The sequence below is a fragment of the Anser brachyrhynchus genome (assembly GCF_964034855.1).
Source record: "Anser brachyrhynchus genome assembly, chromosome: 4".
Taxonomy (NCBI): Eukaryota; Metazoa; Chordata; class Aves; order Anseriformes; family Anatidae; genus Anser; species Anser brachyrhynchus.
In genome coordinates this window covers 77557101-77575532 of record NC_137698.1, presented here as the reverse complement: position 1 = coordinate 77575532, position 18432 = coordinate 77557101, and the positions used below count along the sequence as shown (strand labels likewise).

Here is an 18432-nt window from a genome sequence, read left to right as displayed (position 1 = left end):
CACACACGCACACACACACACACGCACACACACACGCACACACACACACACACGCGCGCACACGCACACGCAGCCGGGCGCGCACCCGCAGGACCGGCCCCGCTCCGGCCCCCCCAGGCGCAAACCATGTTCCAGCCGTCCGCCAAGCGCTGCTTCACCATCGAGTCACTGGTGGCCAATGGACACCCGCTGAGCCCCGACGAGCCCCTGCGCCCCGCCGCCCTCCCCTACCCCGGCCCCGGCCCCGCCGCCGACTCCTTCCCGGGGGGCTTCCAGGGGGGCCGCCGCCGCCGCCGCCGGCCGGGCCCTGTACGGCAGCGCCGAGCTCGTCTTCCCCGAGGCCCGTGGGGCACCCGGCGCTGCCCGTGGGCCCCCCCGCCGCTGCCCCCCCCGCACCCCTTCTTCGGGCCGCAGCACCGCGACCCCCTCAACTTCTACCCCTGGGTGCTGCGCAACCGCTTCTTCGGGCACCGCTTCCAAGGTGAGCCGCGGAGCCGGGGGAGACCCGGGAGGGGGTCCGGGGGGGGGGTTCGGGGGGTGCCGGGGAGCCCCCCAGAGCGCCGCCGGCCCCCCACCTGTTGCAGCGCCGCGGGGCCCGGAGCCTCCCCGGGGCTGGGGGCGCAGCGCGGGCGGTCGGGGTCGGGCGCGGGAGCGGGGACTGCTTCCGCGGGCCGATCGCCGGCTGGGCTCGCGTTTCTCTCCTTCCTTCTGCTCTTTCTTTCGTCTTGCTTGCTTTCCTTCTTTCCCTCTTTCTCTCCTCCCTGTCTCTTTCTTTTTTTTTCTTTCTCACTTTCTCTATTTCTTTCTCTCTTTCCTCCTTTCTTCCTTTCCTTCTTCCATTTCTTTCTTCCTTTCTTTCTTTCTTTCTTTCTTTCTTTCTTTTCTTTCTTCTTTCTTTCTTTCTTTCTTTCTTTCTTCTTTCTTTCTTTCTTTCTTTCTTTCTTTCTTTTTCTTGTTTTCTTTCTCTCTCTTTCTCTTTCTCTTTCTATTTCTCTCTCTCTGTCTTTCTCCCTTTCTCTCCTCCTCTCTTTCTTTCTCTTTCTCTTTTTCTGTTTCTTTCTCTGTTTCTTTCTTTCTCTGTTTCTTTCCTTTCTCTTTCATTATTTTTGTTCTTAATTTCTTTCTCGAATTTTAAAAAAAAATCCTTCTTTCCTAATTGCCTCACTTTTCTCTGCCTGCCTTCCTCTTCATTCTCTTCCCGTCTTTTTCTAACTGTCTCCCTTCCTTTCTTCTTTCCATTCGCCGTGTCCTGTCTCTGTTTCCTTTCCTTTCCTTTCCTTTCCTTTCCTTTCCTTTCCTTTCCTTTCCTTTCCTTTCCTTTCCTTATTCCTTTCCTTTCCTTTCCTTTCCTTTCCTTTCCTTTCCTTTCCTTTCCTTTCCTTTCCTTTCCTTTCCTTTCCTTTCCTTTCCTTTCCTTTCCTTTCCTAATTTTTCTCCTTCCCTCTCCTTTCCTCTCCCCTCCTGCCCCTGTCCCCCCAGCCCCGTACCCCATTTTCCAGCCCGAGCCCCGCCGGCGGCAGCAGCTCCCGGTGCGGCCCCGCAGTGCCCGCAGCGGCTCCCCCGGTGCTGCCGGCCCCGCGGGGCTCTGCCGCGCCTGTCCCTCCGTCCGTCCCTCCGTCTCGCTGCCTGGTCCTCTAATCCTTTTTCTTTCTCATTTTTCTTTTGCTTTATTCCTTTTTTCCTTTTTTTCCTATTTTCTTTTTTTCCTTCTTTCCTTTTTAAATTTCCTTTCCATTTCTTTCTTTCTTTCTTTCTTGCTTCCTTCCTTCCTTCCTTTCTTTCTTACTTTCTTTCCTTTCTTTCCTCTTTTCTCTCTCTTCTCCCTCTTTTCTTCCTCTTTCGTTTCCTTCCTTTCTTTCTGTCTTATTTTTCCCTTTCTCTCTTTCTGACTTTCCCTCTGGCCTCAGTCTCGTTCCCTCTCTCACTTCACTCCCGTAGCATTTTTCCTTCTGTCTGTCACAGAGTGCTTTGGGTTGGAAGGGACCTTACAGATCACCTAGTTCCACCCCCCTCACTTTTTTATTTCTTTCTCTTTATTTTTTCTGTCTTTCTGTCTATCTTTCAGTCTTTCCATCTTTCTGTTTCCTTTTTCTTTGCCTTTTTAAATTTATTTTTCATCTTTTTTCTTTTCCTTTCTGTCTCTTTTTCTTCCCCCCATTCTCTTTTTCCTTCTTTCTCTTTTCTTTCTCTTTATCCCCCTTTCCTTTTCCCTCCTCTTTTTTCTCCCAATTTTTTCCTTTTGATTTCTCACTTTCTCCCCTTCCTTTCCCCTCGTCTCTCTTTCTTTTTTTCATCCTGACTTTCCCAGTTGCTCAGCCCCCTCTCACATTTCTTAGTCCTTCTTTCTCTTTCTGCTCTTCTTTTCCCCCTTCACCCCATTTCTCTCCCTGCTCTCTTCCTTCCCCGGCTCTGTCCGTGCCTTTTCCCTCTCCCCTTTTCCTCCTCTCTCTCCCCCATCCCCTTCCCCTCCTGCTCTGCCCTGTGCCCAGCCGGGAAGGAGATGAGCCAGGCGGGATCACCGCGGTGCCGGGGGGGCTCCCACCCATCCCTACCTGCCCCCCAGACCCCCCCCCCGATCCCCCAGGACCCCATCCCTCGTGGTGCCGGGGGTGCCGCCGCGGGGCCTGACGCTGCTGCTCTGCCCGCAGGGAGCGAGGTGTCCCAGGAGAGCCTGCTCCTGCACGGGCCCTTCGCCCGCAAACCCAAGCGCATCCGCACCGCCTTCTCGCCGTCCCAGCTCCTGCGGCTGGAGAGGGCCTTCGAGAAGAACCACTACGTGGTGGGCGCCGAGCGCAAGCAGCTGGCCAGCAGCCTCAGCCTCTCCGAGACCCAGGTACGGCACGGCACGGCCCGGCACGGCACGGCACGGTGCGGCCCGGCACGGCACGGCCGGCAGCAGCTTCGCGCCGAAACCGCTCGGGGCCGGGGCTGCGCCGGGCGAAATCCCGGCTCCTGTCTCCAGGAATCGTGCACGGAAATTGTGCTGGAGCTGCGCAGGGTTTTGGGGTCAGGGTGGGCTTTTTTGGTGGCGGGAAGCTGCTGCCGTTGGCCGAGCAGCGTTTTGGCATCACGGCCCTGCGCGGCGGGGCTGGGGCTTGGGTAGGGACGCAGGTCCCCCCCCTCTCTCGAGTCGGAGTCGTTTTCCAGTGTTATTCCTTGTTTGCTCGGGTGTTTTGCTGCGTGCCAAATGCGTTTTTAAAAATCCAGCGACCAAAGCAGCAGCGGTGTCACCCCTTTGGCAGAGAGCTGTAAAAATCTGCCTTAACCCGGCCCAGTTTTGGGGTCTGCGGGCAGCCACAGCGGCGCGCGGGACTCAGGACGGTGCAAAGAAACGTGCCCGCGGAGGGTGCTCGCTCCCAGGGCTTGTTTAGCTGCAGCTTTCGGATTTTAGAAAAGACATCGCACAGGCGTTTGGCCCTCAGTGTAGGAGATGAGGAAGCCCAGGAGGACAGGGGGATGAAGGCAAAAGGAAAAGCGTATGGTGCCAGGGGAAAACAGGGGGATTGGGGCCGAGCAGCCCCGCACACTGCTGCTCCCAAAACCCTGGGCGAAGGCACGCCGCTTCTCCTGGTATCCAGTAATGGAGTCAACAGGGAGAGTTTCTGCCAAATTCTGGCTGTTAATTTGGCCCGTTTTCCGTATCCATTTAATGGAAAATAAAATATATTCATTCCACTGGAAACTGAAGGCAGAGCTGTGGGTGTTCCTCGCAGCCGCCTGCCTTGTCCTCGCCCAGGCTCCGCCGGCTTCGGCGCGAGCGGCTGCGAGCAAAACCTGCAAACGCAGCCCGGCGAGAGGGAAGTTAGCAGGGAAAATTCCCTGTAACGGGGACAGCGGGCGGCCGCAGCACCAGGAGATGTAACCAAAAGCAGGCAGCCGGGAGGACGGCCCGAGCCCCGTAAGGGCACCGCGTCTCGGGGATGCAGCCCCGAAGCAGGGCATGGCAGGAGCTGGCACCCCGGCTCCGTCCCCCTCTCGCCTTCCTGCGCTGCTTCGGCCACTTCTCGGGGCTGAAAACGGTGCTAAAAAAAAAAAAATATAAAAAAACCCCGAAAGGTCAAAGAACAAACAGCAGCCTGCCTGGGCGGGAAGGGCAGCTGCGGGGTGCCTGGGGGCGCTCAGAGCCCCTCGCGTTTTGCACCATTGCCCCGAGCCTAAGCGCAATTGCTTGGGAGAAAGCAGAGGCATCCGTCTCTAAATCCGCCTGCATGAGCAGAATCGCAGAGAGAGGCAATATATGTATTTTTACACGCTGCAGCCTGGTTTTTAGTTCCGTATCTCCTCGTCGTGGGGAAGCTGCGGCACCGTCGGGTCGTTGTGCACGGGGGGAGCCTCGGCCCCGGGACCAGGGCGCAGCAGAGAGCGGCTGCAGGGAAACCTCCTCCCTCCCAGCTTTGTGCCTTAAAATATGTCTCTATATTATGTATTGTTTAGATATATTTGTAGAGATAAATATTTATATATCTATTACATACAGACGTTTTAAATATTCTATTAATTACCCAGAGGGAAATAACCCAGCCGTGCAGAGGGCTGCGGTGTGGGACCGGGCACAGACTGAGCAGGACCGGAGGGAGGGGGAGGCAGCCAGGGGCTGCTGGTGGTTACCCAACAGATTTTATACCCTGTGGCCGTGCTGCTGTCATCCCCTTGCTTCGCGGTGCGGGCAGGGGCTGCAGAGCCCCACAAACACCTCTAAAACCACCGCTGTGCTCCGTGCAACGCGGTGGCATCGCACCAGGCGTGCCTCCACCCGTGCCCCGTCGTGTGTCCCAAGTGGTGTGTGGATGAGGTTTTTTTTTCATTTTGGAGCTGTGCGCAGGGGCCGAGTGGGGCTGCTGGGCCTGGCCCCCGCTTTCTCGGCTGCTTTTCCCCTGTGAAGGGCAGCTTGGTGGTGCCGAGCCGGGCCTGACAACACCTGGAGCAGCCCCGGGGGAGGTGAAAAGGGTCCCGGTGTCCTCCCTGCAGCAGGAACCGCCGTGGGCCATGGGGGGAGCGGTGGGGACAGGTGATTAACCCCTTCCCAGCCCTCCTCCCACCAAGGTGCTGCCTCGGCCTGGGACGACAGGCAGAGGTTAAAAAAAAAAAAAGGGGTTTTGGAGAAAAGGCAGCGGCGGCAAGCAGCCCATGGCAAACAGGGGTGTAGTGGGATGAAGCCGGGGGGCACGGCGCGAGAGGAGCCGGCCGCGGGGCGTGCGTGTGCCGGGATGACGCAGAGGCGTGGGGACAGCGTGTGCCACGTAACCGGGCCCGCGGGGCGCGTGGGACGTGCGTGTGTGGGGCTGGTGCGACACGGGGAGACGGCGTGCGTGTGCCGGGCAGCGTGGGACAGGACGGGACACGGGGACTGGGTCGTGCCGGGCTGGGTGGCGCGGGCGGTGACAGCGCCGTGCCCATCGCCGGTGGCATCAGGCCGCCCTGGTTGTCTGGCGTCGCCGGCCACAGGAGCGTGCCGGGCTGGGAAATCACTTTGCCGAGTTAATTTTGCACAACCAGGCCTCGTGCGAAATCCTTGCACGCCGCAGGCTGAAGCCTCCCCATCGCCGGCAGCACGTGGAGCCAGCGCTGGAGGAAACCCCACGCGGGGTCCCCTGCCGAAGCTCCTGCCCAGCTGCGAGGCGCGGGGTGATTGCGGTGATGCCGTGTGTGACCCCCGTGTCCCGTCCCCCCCCCGGCGTCCCGCTTGCAGGGCTGACTGCCCCACAGCCCCCGTGGGCCGGGGCTGCTCCGAGCGGCAGTGCCGGTAATCATTGACAGAGCGGCCCCGTGACCGTGCGCTGCCAGCGGATGCCTGGAAGTTACAGGAGGAGAAAGATGGGACGCAGATAAACCCGGAGGGCGGCCGCGCTGCAGGGGCGGGCGGGCGGGCGGGTGGCCGGGTTCCCTGCGCCCTGCTGGGGCCGCAGCTCCCGGGGGGAAATTTGGAGCCCCCCGACAGCTCCGTAACACGGGCTGCCCGCTCTCCCCTCCTTGGATTCACGCGGCGGCAGAGTGGTGTCCCCACGGCAGGACACCTGGAGGCTGGGAAAACAGGGGTAGGGGAGGCAGCGGGAGCCTGGGGGCCTCTAAAAGGGACGAGGTGGCAGCTGGGGACCGTCCCTATAAGATGGCTCTTGGCTCGCAGGGGTGCACAGCGCAGCCCCCCGGTTCTGCCTGGTTCCCGAGCAGGGGGCACGCTTCTTGGGCACGGAGCAGCAAGGTGCCGAGCACGGGCGGTCCTGCTTTGGTGCCCTCGCTTTTGGGGCGCTCCCTTCCCAGCCCTCGTGTCTCACTAAGGCAAACTGCCGAGTTTTGGGGTGTTTTTAAAAGAAAAGGCGGCGTAGCCTGGCTGGGGCTTTGTGGCATGGCGGCGGGGCTTCCTGCGCCGCACACCGGCGGGTGCAGCATCACCTGCGCCATCGGGGTCCCAGCTGGGGACCCCGGAGGTGACAGCACAGCACGAGGGGGTGACAGTGGGGCTGGTCCCGGGGTCACAGCTGCCGCAGAGCTCCTCCAGCTGAAATGCTGCTGCTGGAGCCTCGTGCTTACACCGACAGCACCGCTCCCGGCCCGGGGCTGCTGGGGACACGCGGCCAGCCCGAAGGGTTGGGGACAGCCTCGCCGCAGAGCCACCTCTCCGGGTGCTGTCGGCCTCGTGCGAGCAGGGCTGGGAGAAAACCCCGATGCAGACCGGGATTTCTTGGTGGACGTGGGCTTGCCGTCATCGCCCGGCGGCGGTAACGTGCAGGGTGTGCGCGCACAGCGTGCTGCGGGTGGGACGGTGAGCCCGCCCCGGGGGGGGACAGCGGGGGCCTGGGGGCAGGGACAGCCGCAGGACGTCTGCTGGAGCCGCACAGACCTCCAATGGTTAATGTGGAGGGGGTTTGGGAAGGGCCAAACCCCCTGCTTGGGGGTTTAAACCTGGGATGGGGCTTCCGAGGGGGCAGGTTATCCCCAGCTACCCGCTGGGGGGGGGGTCTCACAGTGCTGGGGTCTCATGCTGCAGGGGTCTCCCCCTGCAGGGGTCTCACACTGCGGGGGGTCTCACGCCGCTCTCCTTGCAGCTTTTGGGGCCAGGACCCCCAGGGCCAAGGTGCTGTGGCTCCATCCAGCTGAGAAACTCCCCCAATCCCGCAGCCTCTGCGGGTGAGACGGCGTCGGGACGGGGTCCTCCGAGCTGAACGGCGCTCGGGAGGACTCGGGAGATGCCTCGCACCCGGCTCTGATTGCCACAGAGCCTCAGCCAAGCAGCTTAATCGCTTTATACCTTGGTTTCCCCTGCTCTGCCTCAGGGATAAGGCAACTTCCCCGCTCCCAGAGGGCTGGGAGCTTTAATTAAAGTTTGCAAAGTGCTTTGCGGTTGGTGAATGAAAGGCGCCGGCTCGGTATTGTTCGAGAAATGCCCCAAAGCGAGGGAAGCAAATGGTTTGAGTCCGGGCGGGGGTTATAACAGGCTGCGGTTCGGTGGAACGAGCGCGCCTCGGAGCCACCGAGTGCCCCCCCTGCGCGCCGGGAGGGCTTCGCTCCCCTGGGAATCAGGGGCTGAGGGATGACCTCGGCCTCCTGAGAGCCCCCCCCCCAGGAGCAGGAGGCGAGCACGGGCTGGGAGCGGTGCCCGAGGAGTGGGGATGAAGGGGGGGCACGATCCGGGAGGTGCCCGGTGCGGGTGATCGCTCCCACCCGCTGCGTCGCGGGGCTGGCATCGGCGGCCGAGCAGCGGCACCTAGTGTCCTGCCAGGGCCCGCGAGGCTGGGCAGCATCCTGCAGGCTGCTCAGCATCCCGCAGAGCTGCTCAGCATCCCACTGCACTGCTCAGCATCCCTTATCGCTGCACAGCATCCCACGTCACTGCACTGCTCACTGCTCAGCATCCCGCACCGGTGCTCAGCATCCCAAACTGCTGCACAGCATCCCGCATCACCGCAAAGCGTCCCTGTCACCTCACAGCGTCCCACAGCACCGCACGTTTCACTGCTCAGCATCCCACATCACCGCACAGCACCCCCCAGCACCCCCCCAGCACTGCCAGCACCCCCCTGCGCTGCCGAATTCCCGGCTGATCTCAGCGCCCTGAGTCGGCCGCCGTGCCCGTGGTGCCGCGTCCCTCGCAGGAGCTGCCCCTGAGCGCGGAGACGCCGCTGCCTCTGGGGCAGCGTGGTGGTGGAAAAAGCTTTCCTTACACCTGAATGCTGTAAATTAATCCCCTAGGATAGCTCCCTGGTTTTCTGCACTCCAGCCGGAGCGGCTGAGAGCCTCAGACCCTTCCCTCAGGCTTTGCGCACGCGGGGCACAAAGCGACGGACCCGTGCGATGGGCCAAGCCCCAAAATGCCGGTTATTGCCCCATTTTATTGGCCCGGGGAGGCGAGGGGCTTGGTCGGGCTGCACCCGCAGCTGAAGCAGGGCCAGGACCTGGCGATGCCACCCCAGCCTGGGGGCACGATGTGCGGGGCCGGCTCCGTGTGACCTCCAGGCGGCCGTCGGAGCCACCCACGGCACCGGGCACCAGGGTGCTGGGCACCCGGTCCCATCCTGTGAACCGCAGCAGGGGAAGGGTCGGGAAGGGAAACCGAGGCAGGGCTGGGAGCGCTCCCGCAGGGACCGGGACCTCTTTGTGGCCGCTCTTCGGGGGAAATGGAGAACTGGGAACCGCTGGGGTCCCACGGTGCCGGGACCCCAGCGAGCGCCTGTCCTCTCCTCGCTCTCCCCCAGGTGAAAGTGTGGTTCCAGAACCGGCGGACGAAATACAAACGGCAGAAGCTGGAGGAGGAAGGGCCGGACTCGGACCAGAAGAAGAAAGGCTCCCACCACATCAACCGATGGCGCCTCGCCACCAAGCAGTCGAGCGGAGAAGACATCGACGTCACCTCCAACGACTAAGGCAGGGACAGGCTCCTGGTGCAGCCACCATGGAGAGGAACCCGGGGGACGAAGGGGGGACACGCGCGGCGGCACCACCACGCGAACTCTAGGGACGCCACCGCCCAAGCCACCGCCGCCGGTCCTCCGGGGGCCCCGCCGGGGGCCCGCACCCCGTTCCCCCCCGCCGCCCGGTCCCGCGGTGCCCGGGGCATCCCTCGGGGGCGCTTTTTTGGGAAGCCCCCGCCCGAGCCGAGGAGGAGGAAGAGGAGGCTGCCAGGGCCCCGCGCCCCGGGACACGACCGCGCATCCTCCTCCGCGCTGGAAGCCGCCCGTCAGCCATGAGATCAAATCAAAGCGTCCTACCTAGAAGCTCAATGTGCCCAGCCCTGGTTTTTGTTTGTTTTTTCTTTTTTTTTTTCTTTTTTTTTTTTCCTGCCTCCCTCTCCCCCCTCCTCCTTTCTCTGTCGTCGTGTTTTGCTTTTTTTTTTTTCCGTTTCGTTCCGTTTTTACACGGTTCCGTTTTAATTTATTCTTTTATTTTTGTGCCTGTGTGCGTGCGTTCACCGTCGTAGGTAGTCAGCAGCCGTAGCGTGTGTGTTACTGCGTGGAAATAAAAAAAGCAAAATGCGCTCCAGCCACGTCTCCTTGCCTCCCCCGTCCCCCCTCGCCCGCCCGAGGAGCACCCCACGAGGACGTGGCCGCCGGGATGCCGGCGTCACCGGCCACGGGTGGCGTCCCCGCCGCGGTGGCATCGCCGCGGGGTGAGGACGGTGGTGGGAGAGCAGCAGCAGAGGGGGGGCTGCTCCCTTGGGGGTGGGGGACCCGTGACTCCGCCGGGGGGACCGCAGGTATGCCAGGTATGCGGCGGCTTCGGGGCTGGCAGCCCCCTCGCACCTGCGCCGGGGATTGAATGTCGAGGGAGAGGCAGCCCCAGAGCCACCAGGAATGCCCCGGCCCGACGGGAAGCGGGGCGCTGGGGGCTGCCCGGGGACCCCCCCCCCTCCAGCACTGGGCACGCGTGGACCCCAAGCGAGGAGGGATTTTGGGGGGGGACGACACAAGGGTCGGGCACCCTCCTGCATCCCACCAGGGTGTGGGGGAAGGGTGTTTATAATAATTATATACATATATAGTATGCAAATATAGTAGTTATATATTATATATATGCAAATATGTGTATATATGATATATACAAGTATATATACAAATATTATTTGATATACACAAATATTATATACCAATATTATATATGCACAAATATCATATACCAATATTATATATACACACACACACATATATATAGGATAAAAATTGCTGCTCTTTGGGAAGGGGCAGCCCTCTCCCCACGTGCAGAGAGAAGCCCCGTCCCCGGAGCAGCTCCCCGGCCAAGCAGCACGACGAGAGTTTGCGTTTTCAAGGCGTCTGAAGGCCAAGCCCGCGCCGCGCCCCGCGCTTCGTGGCACAGCCCCAAGGGTCCCGCGGCCCCGCAGCCCCCTCCGTCCCTCCCCGCCTGCCCCCACGCAGCAAGGATGCCTGCCACAGGCGGCGAAGTCTTTAAACGCTTTTATTCCAGACGCGTGGAAGTGTTACATAAAGCGTCGCGGTCGGTAAATCCATCGAGAAGGTTAAAAAAAGAGGGCCCCCCCCCCACACACACACTGGGGCGCGGTTGGGGGCCGGGTGCGCGCGGCGGCGGCTGGAAGACGTGGCCGGGCGGCGATGCCCGCGGGCTGCGGGGCGCAGGAGGCCGACACGAAGCAGCCCCACCGCCGAAATCCCACGGCAGAAGGGGACGGCTCCGAAAAGGACGCAGGGAGGTGCCGCGGGCTGCGGGCACCCGGCGGTGCCAGGAGCGCTTGGAGCCCATTTCCAGGCCGGAACGATTTGTTCGCTGCTCGGCCCCGGTCGTCGGGGTGCTGGGTCCCCACGGCAGAGCTTTCACAGGGACCGAGGGACCGACCCCAGCCCCGGCACGTGGCACCGGTGTCACCTGAGGGCTGCGGGTGCTGCGTGGCCCCGTGCCTGCGCCAGCCTCCGGGTGCTGCGCCGGCCGTCCCAGCGCTGCGGCCACCCGCCCTTGCCTCGCCGCACGTGGGGATGGAGAGCCAAAAAAAAAAAAAAAAAAAGAGCAAGGAGTGGAAAGCAAAGGAGCTGTGAGTGAGGGGAAGCAAAGGAACTGAGAAAAGGGGAGAAGCGGCCAGGAACACCAAAAAAAAAAAAAAGAACCAAACACAGAAAATAGGTTTGGGTGCATGGGCATGGGACATGGACGCTTTGTGGGGTGGCTGCTGTGCCGGGTGCTGCCGCTCGTTCCCCCCGTCCCCAGGCAGGGAAATCCGAGGTGATGAGGCCGGCAGAGCTCAGAGCTGGTGTCTGATGACCACAGCTCCAGGCGGAGGGCAGGGCTGAGCCATTTCCCATTTCCCACTGCAGGCTCCAGGGCACCAGCTCCAGAGCCCCGTGGCTGTCCCCTGGCTGTCCCTGGCTGGCTCGGGGAGCAGCCCCCAGTCACCCCTTCCAGGAGGGAACCTTAACTCCTTGCTGGCACCTTTTGCTGCAACCTGGTCCTCATTATTTCTTAATTAACATATCCAAGAAATCAATTAACTGCGACATTTCTAATTAAATACTACAGGAGATGATCATCTCATTATTATTATCTGCTGAGGTGAACAACTTGATGTGTGTGGGGTTGTTTTTTTTTTCTTCCCATTTCTTCCACTTCCCCAATTATAGGAAATAATAAACGCAAATGGCTGGGTTGTTCTCACAAACCGAAGGCTCCTTTTGTACATTAGGAAAGTCAGAGGGATTAATTAGCTATTAAGTGAATGTGCATAATGTTATCATTAGCCGTTGTGTGTATTCTTTTTTGGCACGATTTGCTGTCCTAATAAACAGTACTAATGTGCTACCGCTTCCCCAGTGCCATGCTTCTCACTCCTCAGACGGCACCAAGAGCCGAGCACGACGCCGAGCCGACGTCCCACCCGCAGCCCCAGCGCCAACCCTGCCGGCTGCCACGTGGGGTGCACCGAGGGTGAGCGTGGCAGGTCCCCAAAAGTGACACCGGCCACCCCGTGTGGCCCCAGCGGGCCCTGCCGTGGAGCATCCCGGCCTTGGATTTGGGGATTTGGGGATTTGGGGTCCGGTGCGCGGCCAGGGGCCGGGCGGTGCCGAAGCGTCTCGCTGTTTTCGCGTCCCGGTGCCCTTGTGCTGGGGGACGCTGCCTCTCTCCTGTTCCCCAGGGGAACCAAAGGTGCTCCTCCTGCACACGCCTTGTCCTGCTCCCCAGGTGAGGGGACAGCCCGGGGGACACCTGGGGAAGGGCAGCAGAGGGGGGACCCGAGCCCCGCGTTGGGTTTCAGCTCCGCCGCTCTCCCGGATGCGCACACAGCCGGACGCACGGCGCCCTCCAGCCCGCACGGCGTTTTGGGGGGTGCGGGGCCAAGCCCCCAGGCCTGCAGCCCCCCGGCACAGCCCTCACCCCATGAGCACCGCCGGCACAAGCGGTACCTTGCGGTGCAACAACCACGGTGATTTTGGCAGAGTTTAGAAACCGTGGGGACCCCCTCTTTGCTTTCCGGATGCCCGGCTGACCTGGAAGGAACAGCAGCTGGAGACGGGCTGGGTCGGGGAGCAGCACCGCTCTGCTGCCGCCCCTCGAGCCGGTCCTTACCCCTTGGAGCAGAACCCGGCCCTCCTGATTTTGATTTACAGAGCAGGGGGTAGCAGCGAACCCCAAGCCTATCCTCTGAACCAGCGCAGCCCTCGTTGTGCGCCGCGGGATCAGCCCTCCGCTCATTAACTCGGCGGCGAGCCGAAACGCTCCGCAGGTGAAGTGTGCGCAGGGAAAAAGCCTCCGTGCGCCCCTTCCCTCTCACAAACCAGGAACCGGCTCCTTTCCTAGGCAAAACCTGCCCGATTCCTGCTTTTTCCCCTGGTATCTCTCCTAAAGAAGTGCAGCGAGCGGGGCCCCGGCTATTTCCCTGCGCGGCTCCATAATTAGCCGTGCGCGCTGCAAATTACTCACTCCATCTGCAGACCCGGCAGGTAGCGGAGTTCACAGCCGCGAAATCTTTGATCTGTAATTACGATGTAAAAACCAAATCACCGTCTCCCTCCTTGCTCCACCCCTCAGAAACCACCCCACTACAAAGTGAAGTCTCCATCACTCCCCCCCTCAAAAAAACAAACCAACAAACAACACCACAACCCACAACCCAAAGCCCGAGATAAAAAAAGCTTTGCAGCATCTCAGCGGAATGGCTCGGGCACAAAACCCACCGTGGGGGCTTCTGGGGAGCTCAGCTCTGGGCTCAGCTACGCCGCCAGCCCCCGGTGTGTGTTTAAGACCAGCTCCTTCCCCCCTTCAGGCACATCCTGCAGCACCCCAGGGCGCTCTGCGCCTCCCCACACCCAGCGCAGCCCCGTTTTCGGGGCGACCCCTCTGCAGCGGGATCGCGGGGCGATGCAGGAGGGCAGAAGACACTTCCCCAGATATTTAGTTTGGGGAAAGTGCGCTCCAGCCACGTGCCGGAGGGAAGCGCTCCCCAGGGTGCTGCTCAGCAGCTGGTTTCGCACGGGGAGCAGCAGCGCTGTCGGTGCCGCCGTGCCATAGCGCCAGCCCCCCCGCCCCGAAACCCTGTAGGGATCCGAGGGGTGGCCTCACCTGGTGCTGAGCATACATTCATCTCATCTAGTGCATTCGAAGAACTCTGCTGGGCCAGGTCCAGCTGTCCCTTACCCCGGTGGAAATGCAGAGAGCTCCACGAGCTCTGCGCCCCCACCAGCGCCAGGGAACGAAGGGGGAGCTGGGCTGCCACGGCTCCGGCTCGGCCTGGTGCGGCTCCAGCGAGAGCAGCAGACGGGGGGGCCGAGCCCTCCCGCCCCCAAACATTGCACCACATCCTTGTGCATACATTCTGCGTCAGTGGCAATTTGGTTTCCCCCGCTCCCCCCACCCTCCCCAGACCCCCCCCCCCCCCCAAACCCAACAAGGTGGCACTGGCACGATGGCAACGTGTGCATTCAGCTGCGCCGTCACCAACACGCCTCCGTCCCTGCAACGTTCCAGGCAACCATGACCAAAATCTGCTCCCCTGACCCTCAGCGAGTCGCTTTGGGGTTTGCCCTCAGGCAACAGACACTGGAAAGCCAAATGATGCCCCCAAACCCAACCGAGAGCGGCCAGGGGAGTTTTGCTGGGCCACGGGACCGGGCGCCCGCATGGGACGTGGCTCCCGTACCCAGGAAGCACCCCCAGAGCCACGTCCATGCACGACAGAGCAGGATTTGATGCCCTGCCGGGGGTTTGTCCCACCTGACGTGAAGCACCTCCAAGTGGAGCAGCCGAAGAGCGAGATGGACAGAGGGATGGACACCTGCAGGGCGCAGGTAGCCCCTCTGCCCGAGGCTGCGGCGTCAGGAACCCCTCACACAGCTGCGCCCAGGTAGCTTGGAGTGACTGCCTCACTTGCAGAGCGCCTGCGCTAGGTGGGACAAACCCCATCTGTTACGTCTGTGCCAAGAAAAGGAGGAATTAAGCACGTTTTCGCCGTAAGATCCCTTCCCACGCAGGGCACGTTGGCTTTCCAGCCCCTTGACCCCCTTGCCACCATGCCTGGGGGCAGGCTCACGGCACACAAAGTCCCGCGGGTGCAGCGAGTGCCGGTGCCACCAGCACCGCCGGCAGGAGGAGCAGGGACGGGGGGCACGGGCTGTGCCCCCGCGGTGCTCACCGAGCTCCCCACGGCTCAGCACCGGAGCTGCTTTCGTGCGCGATCAGCGGGGCAGGACGGCCGCGGAATCGGTACGGGACACTTATCAAACGCCCGGTGAGGCACTCGAAATCCGTGCACCCGCCGGGCTCTGCGGAGTTACTTCTGTGCAGCGTCAGTGCCGGGGTTTAATTCGCATTGAGAACAGGATTTGCTCGGTGAAGCCTACTCTCGTGTAGTTAGGTATAGCCGGGGAAACGTCCCGGAAACTTCCCTCCATGCAGTGCTAAAAGTTCAGAGATTATTCCTTAGCTACTTCTCTAAAGTGTTTGAATGCGATTTCTCGCTGTTGCTCCTGTGGCTACGTTAAAACGATTTCAGTGTTAATCTTTTTGAGTGGTGTGAGGTGTCAGTTCTCCCCAAGTGTTAGTTCGCTCCCCGATCTCCGGGAGGGGCAGTACGTTACTACTGCTGAGCTCTACGCTCGTTTCGTCTCCTTGCTGTGTTTTATCCCAGTCGTGATCTCCAGCTTCCCCCGGCCCTCCCCAGCTCTCCCGGGCCGGGAAGGGGCGCAGCTCCCACTTACAGCCCCTTGTTGTAGACCACAGTCTTGCTGGCGGTGGCCATCGCGATCTCCGGCTCCAGCCGGGCCGTCTCGATCTGCGGAAAGAAAGAGGAGAGGTCAGAGCTGCTGTGCTCGGCAGGGCCGTGTCCCCAGTGTGAGGGGGTTTGCGGCCGCAGTCCGGCCCTCCGGAGTCACTCGGAGTTGTAAATGTACGTGAAGGATGCAGTAAGAGAGAGCGTGCTGCTACCTGGCGCATTATTTCCGCCTCTCCATGCCCTTCAGGACATGAAGTCCTGTACTTGGAGCCCCAAAACGCCCCTGGGTAGACGGACGTGCACCACAAGAAGCGATGCCCGCCCTCTGCCTCAGTCCCCAGAGAACTGCAGAGCTCCTCGGGGGATCCCCGTGCGCCGTTCCCCAGCGGACGTCCTCCTCCCAGGCGGGTCCCTCGCGCCGTGCAGGAACGGAGCCAGCCCCGGCGCTGCAGCTGGCACCCACGGGACCCGGTGGCCGGAGGGGACAGGGGACAGCAGAGCCCGGCCAGCCCTGCCCCAGGGGGGGCACGGCAGCTAAACCCCGGCGTGGTGCCCCTGCGCCATTCCTCCCGGCACCCGCCGCCGCTCCCCCAGCAGGCACTCGCCTCGAGCAGACTAGACACCACGCTCGGCGTCTCTGGGAAGCGCTCCGATGCACAATTTAGAAACCGCACTGTTTTGTCCCTGCTCCTTTTTCTGTCTCCGCGAAAGCACCAGCCCTCGCCTATTTTATTTTATTTTTTTTATTTTTTTCCCCAGCCAGATCTGCACGAAGCTTTCCAGCGCGCTGAGCTCTCGCCGAGCCGCCGCGTCCCCGCCGGGGAGCCGGGTGCTCCCCGCGCCCGAGCGGGACGGGGCCGCGCGCGGGACCAGACTTTTGGAAACCCTCGACGTCGAATGGGTGCCGCCGCTGACACAATGCTAAGGAACCCACGTTAAAATCGAGATGCTTTTGAAAATGTTTAACCTAGTTAGACAAATTAGCAAAAATTTGTGCAAAACAATTTAGGTATTTAAAATATTCAATGTTTTTAAAAACTGGAAAAACTGTTCTTAGCTTTCAGCTGCAAAAACCCAACAAAATATAACATCAAAGCAATCTTAACATGAGGTGCAACATAACCCTTCAGCAAAGCTGTTAAACAGCTACTGGAGCATCATGGGAAATAGCACTTCATTTATTCAAATGCACATATGTCAGGTTTTTGCACCATATGTCATTCCAAGCTATTTACAGTAATAATTAAATCTTAATCAACGTTTAACCTCTGTAAAATGTTTGAAGGGATCTAATCACCCTTCAGACTGCACTAATGAAGGAGAAATATATAAACATAAAAAGAAAATGATGCATAGATAGCACACCAGAAAGAACAGTAATTGCAAAATTGTATTTCTTTTAAATATAATCAGCAAATTATGTAAAGTAAGCCAACGAGTATTTTAAGTGAAGACATCTTGGGTGTCAGAGGTGTGATCAGCTAATTTTGTACTGCTATCCATAACAGATGTAGCATATTTTCTTTTAGTGCCATTATTAGCAACTTCACCATTTCTTTCTGTGCTGCACCACCAAGTGAAGCATTGTGCTGGGAGAGCACCCGGCAAAGGTAGAGGGGAGGCTACTCGCACGCACACCGGCACCCGGGGATCCATTTTGAGAGAGGATTAACTCCGGTCTGCCCGGCTCTGAGGCAGCTTTTCTGCCTATTGTTTTCCTTTTCTTCTTCCAGATACGGAGAGAAAAGCTTCTAGATGCGGAGGCGGGGTGGCTTCACCCCCGGGTGCGGAGACCCGGAGGTGAGAAGAGCTGCAGAATGACCTGGCACCGGTCAACCCACTTGGGTTGGGTTGGCCCAACCCAAGCGGCCCGATGCCGGCGTCGGCAGGGCTTGGGGACGTGGTGCAGCTCGTAGAGCGAGTTGGGAACGTCGAGGGTAGGAGAGAGAAGTTCAGGAGAGGCACCACCGTGCTTGCAAGAGGCTGCGGCGAGGAGAGAACGAGGGATGTTTTGTTCGTGCTCTCTTGGGACACAATTCAAAAAGCGGCGAGTACGACTCCAGCTGAACAGCAGGAAGAGCATCCTAGCGGGAAGGAGCAAAGTACTGCAACCAAATGTTTGGGGAAGGTGCCGCGTCTCTGCGGTGGGAAGCTTCAAGCACAACTCAGACAAAACCCATCAAGAATTTTTTTAAGCGGAGTTGAACCTGCTTCGGTGGAAGGAGAGAGATGAGAGAACTGCTCGTAGGTCCTCTCGGCTTTCTTCCCGGGGGTCTAGGAGGAAAACGGCCTCCTTGTAGAGGGTGGCTGAGCCCCTCCGTCACGGCAAGGCTCTGCGCTGAGGGCCGGCTGGGATGGCCCTAGGAGGGCAGGATCGAGGTGGGAGCTCAGAGACAGGTTGTGGGGTCTGAGCAGAGCGACAAGGGAATGGATGCCTAACGGGACACGTCTACGCGGTCAGGGACCCTTTTAAAGATGTCCAAAGGAAATAAACCCAATCGTGGGCACTGGCTCGGGGATGAGTGTTACTGAGCGCACCCAAGCCCCTTGCTGAAGCCTGGGAAGATGTGAAATAAATGCGATGGAGGGTGACTGGTTGAACCGGAGCAAACTGCAGATCCTTTTTTGGTTGACTTTATTAAAGCAGATACAAAGATATGAAAACCCCGCTGTAGAGCCTCAGCGACATGAGCTCCAAGGGGCATCCCCACCAAGGAGGCAAGCACGGGAGGGACAGACCCCCAGCAGCACTGGCAGAGCTGTTCAGAAGGGCGCTGGGAACTACTGATTCCTCTCCCTGTGAAATCGAACGCAGAAGAATGAGGAGATGTGTTCAGATGGTGGGTTACAGATATTGAGGTGACATTCACTAGCTGACCTTGCGTGCCCTGATAAATTCTTTAGATCCATCAGGATTTTCTGATGGAAACTGGAAATTCACCTATTTTGGTGTAGACTGCTGGTCTAGCTGCCCAGAGTCCTGGACCTGGACATGGCATCGTGCAACGGACGTGGAGAGCCCAGTTTCTTGTGTCACGTTTCTTGCGTCCGTGCTTCAAAGAAAACCCCCAGGCTGGGTCCTTCTTGGTCACGGCCATGCCAGGAACCCCTCGAACAGGGAACGGCCGCCGCAGAGGGTGCTCTGAGGAACGGGTTCCGCACTACGCGCTGGGACCTGTCCCACCCCACACGGGGTGACTGTGTCCTTCCAAAGTGAGCACCCACCATGGCACCGGGTTTGAGTTGTGCCCATCCTCTTCCTCCCGACGAGG

The 18432-nt window shown here is 60.1% G+C and overlaps 2 protein-coding genes across 4 annotated transcripts in view; one reads left to right on the top strand and one right to left on the bottom strand.

The window, feature by feature from the left end:
- Window positions 1-8: 8 nt before the first annotated feature.
- LOC308195144 (homeobox protein EMX1-like) lies at window positions 9-9474 on the top strand. Its single transcript, XM_080592108.1, is given in 6 exon segments — window positions 9-276; window positions 278-343; window positions 345-368; window positions 370-481; window positions 2649-2833; window positions 8691-9474. Coding segments are annotated over 6 exon segments (705 nt in total). The 5' UTR covers window positions 9-126; the 3' UTR covers window positions 8859-9474.
- A 915-nt stretch (window positions 9475-10389) lies between these two features.
- Window positions 10390-18432, bottom strand: part of SFXN5 (sideroflexin 5) — a 95777-nt gene continuing 87734 nt past the window's right edge. For 2 of the 3 annotated variants that reach the window (XM_080592105.1, XM_080592106.1), the window contains exon 14: window positions 10390-15220. In XM_080592105.1, the coding sequence (XP_080448231.1) occupies window positions 15143-15220 (78 nt within the window). In that variant the 3' untranslated portion in view covers window positions 10390-15142. The other variant, XM_080592104.1, reaches the window with a different exon arrangement.